The 10,761-nt window shown below is 35.6% G+C and overlaps 1 protein-coding gene across 1 annotated transcript; it reads right to left on the reverse strand.

Moving 5' to 3' along the window:
• Positions 1–2,205: 2,205 nt before the first annotated feature.
• On the reverse strand, positions 2,206–9,324 carry LOC123547330 (M-phase inducer phosphatase 3-like). The gene is made up of 9 exons (XM_053550629.1): positions 9,320–9,324; positions 7,480–7,519; positions 6,989–7,147; positions 5,877–6,026; positions 5,172–5,324; positions 4,643–4,741; positions 3,901–4,031; positions 3,358–3,475; positions 2,206–2,896 (listed from the first exon to the last, which is right to left on the reverse strand). The coding sequence occupies exons 1-9, from the start codon at positions 9,322–9,324 to the stop codon at positions 2,759–2,761; spliced, it is 993 nt and encodes a 330-aa protein (XP_053406604.1). The 3' UTR covers positions 2,206–2,758.
• Between the last annotated feature and the right edge of the window lie 1,437 nt (positions 9,325–10,761).

Raw genomic sequence — 10,761 nt, forward strand, 5'->3', positions numbered from 1 at the left:
CCTTGGTCAAATCGAGGTCAAGTTCGAATGTAGGTATATTGGCTCAAACACTAGGTCAGATTGAAGAAAATACTTGTTTTACTCTTAAGAGACCACATTTTTGTGTTCAATCTTAATGAAAATTGGTCAGAATATTTGTTTTCATGAAATCACTAGGTCAAACATGTTTCACTGTTATGGTGTGTTCCTCAGGTGAGCAACCTAGGGCCTCTTGTTTAATAAACCTTAAGCATGCTAGTGGCAAGAGATTCTGCCTTAGCGACCAATGCAGACCGAGATCAGCCTACCCTTTTTATCTATTCTGTCAGTAAATTTTCAGTGAACATCCCTTCGGTTATTAAATGGTATTGCCCAAATTGAAGGATGGACCAGTCCATTTCAGAAATTTAGCAGGCTAAGGATTAACAAGCTTATGCATAAGGTTTAGTTTTTTTGTTGTTTTTTTAGTTTAGGGGGCCTCCGCTTACGGAAGGTCGGTGGTTCTACCCAGGTGCCCGCTTGTGATGAAATAATGCACGGAGCGGCACCTTGGGTCTTCCTCCACCGTCAAAGCTGGAAAGTCGCCATATGACCTATATTTGTGTCAGTGTGACGTTAAACCCAACAAAAAGAACTGAGTTTAGCTCCGTTTGTTAACAGTACCAGTATTTCAGTTAGGCAATGGCAGGCAGTTGATCTAACCAGTGTTCCATGATTCTGTAGCAGAACTAATATTTTTTCCATAAGTAACTGCCAACTTCCCCACATGAAAGAGAGGTGGAGGATGAGTGTTTTGAGACACGGTGTCTTTTATTAATCATTACAGAGAGCATGTGCCTTGTCCAGGGATCAAACTTACAACTCCATGATTTGTAGATCTGCACGCTAGCTATTGAGCTTACCATGCAGACACGGGTTTTAAATAGTAAACACTGTATATATGTATGCTAGTAGCTAAACACAGTATGGTGCTCGCCCGCTTAGCTCAATAAGGCGGACGCAGATCTACGGAACACAGGACGTGAGTTTGAGCCCTGGGCGAGGCGTATGTTCTCCATGATGATTTGATAAAAGACATTGTGTCTGAAATCATTCTTCCTTCACCTCTGATTCATGTGCGGAAGTTAGCAGTATATGTGAAAGGGCCAAAATTGAAAATGTTGTCCATTTCAGGGGCAGTAATTCTAGAACCCACGATGGAATCTAGCCGGTTTTCGAAAGGAACTGAACTCTTATTGTGACTTAAGTTGTGTGTAAGTGTGGTTAAAATCAAATTTAAAATGTCTCTTCTATCATTTTCACAAGGTAAAAATTAACAAATTTTGGCTCTTTCGGGGGTCAGTCAGCAGCCATAACTCTGGAACCTGTGATTGGATCTGACAGATTCATCATGCAATCCTAGATCTATTGTTGTTAAGATATTTTGCAAGTTTGTATCAGATCAAACCATAAATGAAGTCTACATATGGCTGAAAAGACCAAAATATTAAATTTTGACCCGTTAAGGGGCCATAACTCTGGAACCCATAGTGGGATCTGACCATTTTCCGAAAGGAACCGAGATATTATGACAAGTTGTTTGCAAGTTTGATTAGAATTGATTTTAAAATATTGACACTATCGTGTTCACAAGCCAGAATAGCAAATTTTGGCACGTTAAGATGCCACCTCTCTGGAACCCATGATGGAATCTGGCCAGTTTTCGAAAAGATTGTGGACGGACGGACGATGGACGGGCAGACGCTCACAAAAGCTTAAATACAATTGCTCATGTTTATCTCATTTATTCATAGTTTGAAACAAGAATTATTCTGATTCTGGATAAAAAGGTTGCAGAAAAAAGCAAAAAGGGGTGTATGTCAAAGTGGAATGTGGGCGGGGTTTCTGACAGGTAGAAACAAAACATAGTCAGTGTATTCTCTTTCTTTCCTTTATTATATATTACAGTTTTTTTTCAAAATTCGTAACGAAAACAAGTGAAAGTGAGAGGTACAGATAAGAATATTAGAAAGACAGAGAGTTCAAGAATGATCAAACACAAAGCAACAATTAAATATCATACATATCCTACACACAAACGTCTCATATAAGAATTATCTGAGCACATGTCTCTTAGATTTTTAGAAAATAATAATTCCACCAGTTAATACTTGATTCTCATATTAAAAATCTTTGTAACAATAGGGTGCATTTTTTTTATTATTTTTTTATAATAAAGCAAAAAAGATAATATATAAAAGATTTTCCATATTTGCTTGACCCTTTTTAATGATAATTTTCTTTATGGAAATGACAGAGAAAAAACAAAAAGAGTACAAAGAAAGAAAACTAAAGTAACTATCATATTGAAGCGGCACGCGGTTTACAGATAACAATCGACCAACGAATTAATCGCGCGCGTGCAGAATGAGTTAATACTCAATTGTCATATTAAAAATCTTTTTAACAAAAGGGTGCATTTAAAAAAAAAATTATAATAAAACAAAAAAGATAATACAAAGAAAGAAAACTAAAGTAACTATCATATTATTACATGGAAACAACACACTCAGAGAGCTCGCGCACGTAGAACCACTATAAGTAACATCAGTACGAAATATGTTCACGTATTACATGCTGTGAGCATTTGATATCTCACAACTGAAACACTATGTATTACTAAATGATTTCAGATGAAACGAAAGTATCTATTCAAACTGTCATAACGTATTGCGCATTTTATCACAGATATGCTTATATGTCCATTCCAATGTCCATAGCAAGTATGGGTCATTTAGCACTAAAATCTCAGGGTGGTGCGTGTGAGTAATGGTCTCTCACCGGCAGTCCACGATTTAGACTTTCCCCGGAAGTGACGTAGATCAGCTGCATGGTCCTTGTGCAGCATGGGCTTGTACGTCTGCGGAAAGCATTGTTCCTGATGAAATAAAAGATACAAATGTTAACATATCATCGGATTTATTTAAAAACAACTGGGCTGATATATAATCTTTTAGAACAAAAATATGCATGTATTTGTAAACATAAATTTTCATTATAATTCAGCTCCTTCATTCTTTTGACCACATTTTCAGTACTGTTGAGCAATAAAACTAAGCCAAAAATGTAACTGGTATCTCCTACTTCGTTCCGTCAACAACATGGAACTACATTTTGGACTACTTCACCTGATGTAGTCACTTCCTGTTCGGCGAAAACTGTCCATAGAATAGATAATTCTTCTAGAATTCACTTAACTTAAATTTTAATTTAATGCAACTGCCTCTTCTGGAGGGGGTTGTTACTGTGAAATGGTACTTTTGTATTTTCTTTGTTGAAGAAATTTAAGACCGAGTTAGTGTTCAAGAGCATCTACTCTGGGTGAGAAAGAGAACTTACCATAAACTTGTAGAAGAATGCCTTGTAACCTCCCTCGAGCAGGTAGATTTCTGGGAAGTTGAGGCGGGGGTACTGGTCTTTGTTCATGGCACGGTCCTCACTGCGTAGATGACGATACCTATAAAATAACATATCTATTTTACATGTTTTCGGAGTTTGCTTAAATGAACAATATACATCGTAATGAATGTATTTAATGAAGTCCCTTCAAAGTATAAACAAGTAGTCCCGATAGACGTTTTCTCAACTGCTAGATAGGCAAATTGTGTCTTTCTTTGTTACGATATAGCCCATGTTAACAAGCACATATCTTATATTAAGTAAGTTTTTTTTAATAAAAGGTTATTTTAAACCGAAACTTAATGAAAAAATCACAGCACGGCATCCAGAGGTTAGCTTAACCTAATTTAAGATAGCTAGCTTCGATTTAGATCCCTTGAACATGATGTCGCTATTCTCGAGTCTTAATTACTTTTACTTGTGTTTTACTGAGTAAAGTCACAACAAAAGCAATCAGTTATAAAGATGTAAAAGTAAACTTACATTTTAGGACCTCTTTCTGACGAGAACTCGCAGTGAAAGATTATCACGTGTTTCTTGGGGGAAGCGTGAGAACAACTGTGTCGTGAGAGGAACTCCTGTATAGCACTACGCGTAAACAAGTTCACGGCACCCTGGAAGGAAATAAAACAGTATTAAATCGTTTATTCAATGTTTTCCTTTCTTAATTCTAACTTCAAAGAAAACGAATATGTTTGCTGAATTACATTTACTGTGTTTTAAATGATTCATTCCTATTTCGTCTTGAAGCTTTTTTTATTATAACTTGCAGCCAGTATTAAAACTAAACATTTATGCACCTGTCAATATTTTGCCCGCCCGTGGGGGGGGGGGGGGGGGGGGGGGGGGGGGGGGGGCGGCAGGCTGACCCAGGGGAATTTGACATTTCAAAAAAATTGTCTAAATCCCCACCCTAGAGACAACCTTTTTTGTCTAAATCCCACCCTAGAGCCTTGTTGGTACATCAAATGTTTGTCTAATTCCCGCCTGTCGGGAATGGTCTTCTGTCTAAAGTCCCGTGTATGCCCGCCGCTCCTCCGGGCGGGCAAAATATTGACAGGTGCATTATGTATAACATGGGTAAGTTCTGACCTCAAAGTCGGAATTGAACAATGCTACAGTGACACTGCATCTACATAAGTATCAGTTTATAAATACATGAATCTGGGGTACAGCATTTTAGAGCATTTTTTTTATAATATCTCGGTAAGAGTAAATAATTTACCTTAATATGACCACCATCAAACTCGTACGGGTATCTGCAGTCAATGACAGTCACGTGATCTAACTCGTCGTCATAGCAACCCTGAAGAACGTCATTCATCTGCAAAAATAAATAAAAGATATGGTCAAAATGTATTTTTAAGTATATATGTATAAATATTTTGTCTACAGTGCCAAAGTTTCATCTTTTCTTCATGAAAGCTTAATTGGTATTTGTTAAGTATTTTATCTATTCATTAATTGGCAACCATTATTCTTTCCTAAGTTTTAATAAATTCATTTTAATGAATGAGAATTCATCGAAAGTTCTTATATACACAAGGTTCGAGTTATTTATTATTAGTTATTCGTTCACAGGTATTAAACTAAGGTATTTCTAATCTTTAATTTCGTTCCAGTTTTACGCAGAAATTTTAGGAGGGCGGTTCTGCAAGACTTTTTCATTAAATAAAAATGTTTCTTACAGCGTATGATTAATAGAACTATTTTTCAGATAAAAAAAAAACAAAACAAACAAAAACAAAACTCACCGTTTCAGGGGAAATAGCCTTGAGGTCACTGTGTTTACCGGCGATCGTCGGGAGAGTACAAGAACGAGATCCGTCGGCAATCACGGCATCGTCGGTAGACAGTCGGTGAACCACAGACTTGACGTCAACATTCTCTGAGATCGGAGAAAATGGCTGTAATAAAAAAAAACGAAACGTTTTATGTTGTCACAAAATGTTTCTACGTATCATAATAAAATGTCAATATTCTGAATAAGTTAAACTAAGCAAAACATCTGAGTCTCGCAGAGTATAATGAAATCATTTAGAAACAGACCACACCGTTACCATACAAAGAAACATTAATATCTGCAAAATTCGTTGCTTGCACACATTCTGACTTGTAGAATTGTACTTTGGAATATGCGTGTCACGTTTTCTAGTAAACATATATTGACTATTTCATAATGTAATAATATTTTATTGTTAATGTTACGAGGCACGCCATATAATTACAATAAAGATAGTTTTGTAGAACTTGATTTACAAACGGAATGTGCCAGAGTTATATACCAACATCAGCGACGGCTCGCTCCTCTTAATGTGTTGACTTTTGCAAAAAAAAGATTTTTATCGCTTTAAAGAAAAAAATGTGTCTTAACTAAAAATCTCAAAGATAATTCAAAAATGACTTTTTGACATGAAGCGTTCAAAACGAATGAATGAAATTAAACAGAAATTATTTACCTCTAACGATATGCAGCCAATACCCGACTCTGTTTCGCGCAGTCTTTTTGTAGCGGGAGAATCGTCTGCTTGCTCTGCGAGACGTTTGCCGGAAAACAAGCTTCTCTTTGCGTCAAACGAAAGGAAGCGACCAAGTGGCTTGCAACCGACCTGACAAGAAAATTCAAAGATTTATATTCTATTCAAAGTAAGCCAGTTCTATTACCTGACGTAGAATATACATCGACCACATTAAAAATCGAAATAATTTATCTACCGAGCAGCGCCGTATCTGCAAATATTTACACTTAGACCAACACATCTGCTCAACCTCTAATTGTCGAAACCCTTTGGTTACTTGCACAGGCACCAGTATCGGACCTGGGACAAAATATGGTCAGACTGATAAAAACCCATTTCTTCATCCTAAATGAGTCCAGAATGAAAAATATATAGTGAAATATGATCCCCTTCAAAAGATACATATGTCTACTGTAGAGATATGTATCTTTTGAAGGGGGCCAATATTTCACTACATATTTTTCATTTTGGACTCATTTAGGATGAAGACAAGGGTTTTTATCAGTCTGGCCATATTTTGTCCCAGGTCCGATACTAGTGCGTGTGGTTACTTGAAGAATCGGTGGGTATGATTTTGCACGTTGTCCTTTATTAAGTAACTTGGAGCAAAAGGTCTTGACTTCTTTACACGTTACACAGAATAACTTCAGATTTGTATTCATTCTTATAATGGATACAAGCTGTGCACGTGGTAAAGATGTTTCAAAAGATACGTCCTTCATTTGAGAAAAAAAAATATTGGTAAATTGTAATAAAATGTGCATTTCTTCTAAGAAATCGAGAACCTGCTCACAACGACACGGGAGTTAGGTAGTCAGTGTTAAATTTTCAGGTTTTATATCTTCAGCCAAATGTCCAGACTTAGACAGAGTATAACTGGATTTCTTACTAGTATATAGTTTATTTGTTCTCACTTCTGTTGATCCACAAAAGGGAGTATAGACTAAAATAATTCCTAACTGACAGCATTGCTGCAGCCATATCGTTCTTGAAAAACGTTATCAGTTCAAAGGCAACAGTATTTACAGTACGAAATAGATCATGTGTCTTACCTCTGCGAAGGATCCGTCGTTGTCGGTGCTGCTCACTGTTGGTGGCGTCTCCGTTGATAACCAGCTATTCTCCTTGTAGTAACCCGGCGGCGTAACAATGGCATCAATGTCGTTGACGTCAGCGTTCTTACCCGGTGTGAATCTCAACATCTTTGAAATCTGGAAAACATATCATTTTAAAATTGTAGATTTTGTACACTTATTAACGGCAAGTCTTCAATCTGGTATCATTTTTATTTCGAGCACCATTTGTTTCTGATTTGTTAACATATTCATTAAGATTGTGCACGAGCAGACTGCTTCCTTCACGACGGCTGCAGAAGAATTGAGATGTCATTTTTTAAACTTACAAATGTAAGATGCGTTTTCAATATTAAGTAAGAAAAATACTTCTGATATTACCGGGTTTCAGTAGTACACACTGCTTTAAAATATTTTTTTTTTTTCAGGAAAAAGAAGATAAAATGCAGAAAAGAAAAAATAAGACTCACGTTTGGTCCGTTACTTCTGTTATCAGCACAAGTTTTCCTTCTGAAATGACACAAAGTGAAATACTATTAACATATTAAATCCCATAATGCACCTTTGATAAAATATCATATATGGCACCGCCCACTGATTCAGAATACCATATCGGTCATCTGTTCCGCCCAATTAACAGCTTGATCTCTCGATTAATTGACAATTTAATTTAATGATTACATAAACGATTACCAAAAAGACCGCCGGTCAATTAACGATCTCGGGATTCTTTAATGGTCAATCACTAGTGATAAATGATTTATTGTACCTAATTATGATGTTTCATAAATATGACATTAATTGTTTCTGTTTGAAATTTAGTTTAGAATCATTTCTTCACTATTGATGAAGTAAATAAGAATAAACATACGAAATAGTGAAATAAAAATAATATCAAAGTATTTGAATGATAAAATTAATGTAGGTTGGATTCAGCTAACTTAAACATTACAGTCATAATGCACACTTACATTTTAGTTTATTTATACACTTTAAAACTGAATTTCCGATATTTCGACAACTTCTTATAGATTTTTGTGTTGACAATATATTGTTGATATAAATTTTATGGGTTCCTTGAAAGATGGTACAACATAACATCGATAATGGCATTATTTTTTATCTTAGCTATTAAATACACACTTTAATTCATACTTAAACAATAGAAATAGTTCGAACAAGATGAGTAACTCTGCTCAGAGTTTACTCAAACATGTCTGGGAGCTTATGGCGTAACAGCTTTGATAGAAAGCTTTAAGCCTTCTTTTAGCATAAGACTATAGTGATAAAAAATGCAATTTCAGTACTTTTGATAGTACAACGTGCTGGTGTGATGTTTATTCAAATTAAAAGCGAAAGGAAATATATATTATAACAAGAGCACGATGAATTCAGCTTGGCAGCAAATGTCTTTTCTGTGACAGAGCATGAATACAGTCATGAAAATAGAAATCGGTTCTTAAATTATATATTACATTCGCTACTGGTTTATCGAACTAGTTTAAAGATAAGAGTTGTTGATTTTATTGCTTCCCGTTTCCCCTCCCCTATTTACGAACCATTTCCTCAATCGATTGTACTTAATTTGCTCCGAGATACAGATTGCATATTGTCAAATGTTCTCACCTCCACATTAATAAAGTTATCTAAGATATTGTCAACTACAAAGTTGTTAAGTGTCACAATTATATTTTGTCATAATGACTGATTATTCTATGAAAAAATAAAGACCAATTCAAGAACATCAAAATTAATTAAAGAGCTATCGCAGTGTAACAATGCCTGACTATCAGACCAGAGGTCGTGAGATCAAGCCAGGTCGTGAGATCAAGCCCCTGCTTCCCCCCTCCCCCCACCCCGTTCATTTATGGGAAACAATAAGCTTCTGGAATTTAAGTAGACTGGCATCAGTCGTTAGAGTCATCAAATGTTTTACATTTGGCACTTGGCCATAAAATTAATCCTCTGATAGCACTTTCTGAAAAAAAAAAAATACAATATCTCTTACCCATGTCTCTACCCCTGTTGAGATGAGCCTACGGAGAAAATGGTTTTCTGAGAAATTATCAGTGTCAGTATGAAGAAGGAAATGAATATTATTACAGATTATTTGATCTCAACAGACTTCGTAAGTCTAGAATTTAAACGTCTTCTATACCTAGCACTGCCCTCCCATTGAAGTAACTGCGTCTTCTGGAAAGGTCGTTACCTCGGCAACTATTTATAAGATCACGCGCGCATATACCCAGCACCCAACAAACAAACCTGGTAATTCCCAGCTTCCAAATGAGAGAAAAATACTATACTCACTTCATTGTGAATGAAATCCAGAAGAATACACACCAAAGAAATAAAATTCAAGACACTGACAAAAAGCCGAAGAGTAAAAAGACAGAAAATACTATGCAAGATGAAACCTAAATCTAGAATGCCAACATGTGTTTTGACTTTTGCTAATCCTATGGCATTTAGGGGAAAAAAATATTCACCTAAAATAATTTGCAGTTTGTACCTTTTCAAACCGAATGTTTGCAAAAGCATAAAGAAATAAAATCTTTATTGATGGTTGATCAATAGCGCGCTTCAAAGAGAAAATATAGCGGTCTAGCTTCAGAATTAGTTGATCAATTCTAAATGCACGTGCAATAATTAATTGATCGATTTGAAAATGAAGTAATTAACGATGTCTGATTGTTAATAACTTAAATACTGTGAAAAACATCATGTCAGCAGGAAGAGTTGTCTTACGACATGGGATACAAACATAATCCCCCGGACAAAAAATTTATCACGGTGGAGAAAAAAACAAAACAAAAAAAAAAACCTCTTTCATTTTTTTATTATAATATCTAAATTTTGGGATCTGGACAAAAAACCCTGCGGACAAAGCCACCTTCGCCCAATTTTGCATAGACTTTGTCTTCCTTATAATAAAAAAGCGAAGGGGTTTTGTCCCCATTGAAAAATTCAGCAAAGGGGGTTTTGACCGCCAATGCAAAAATGCGCGAAAGGGGTTTTGTCCTATACTCCTAAATATTCGTTTCATTGGTTTCCAGTCAATCATTAGCATCTGAAAAATTGTATTTTTTTTATAAAATATTTTGTTCCGGGTCTTACATTCATTTAAGAGAAATGCTGAAAGTGAGTTTCAGAAACAACAACACCAAACAAAAAAGAAACATGCAATTATCAATGTGGATGGTCATTTGATGATAGCGGAGAACGGCCATTTGTCTCAATCCTTTCATTATTTCAGTTAGGACTACTGGCATTCCATCAAGCACTTTCGATTTCGATTCCAAGACAATCTATATTTTGGTGTTACCAACAATGGTTTTGTCCTTAACTTTGAATTCTGTTCCGGATTTGTGCATTTCGTTTCTTTCGATTTTAAGTGTAAGTCCAGGTACATACTTTAATATATTGGGGGCAACTCAGGATGGATTAATGCCAATTTGTTAAAACAGTTTAAGTTCTATTTGAAATAAAATCAAACATTATACAACAGAATTAGTCCTAAAATTCACACTTTCATACTGAAGTTTTTATGTTTTGTTTTCATTTTAGCTTTTAATTTACATTAATATTGAAATGCTATCACTGAGCATACACTTTCTTCTTGATGTGCTGGGCATTAAGGGGACGCATATTGCTACATTCACAGTTCATATAGCAATGCGGAAGGGGTGCATATTCAAGAAATCGATGGTGGGAAAATAAAAAACATATTCATAAACTGATATAATACTGAT

This window comes from Mercenaria mercenaria, chromosome 9, assembly GCF_021730395.1.
Source record: "Mercenaria mercenaria strain notata chromosome 9, MADL_Memer_1, whole genome shotgun sequence".
In the NCBI taxonomy this organism is placed as follows: domain Eukaryota; kingdom Metazoa; phylum Mollusca; class Bivalvia; order Venerida; family Veneridae; genus Mercenaria; species Mercenaria mercenaria.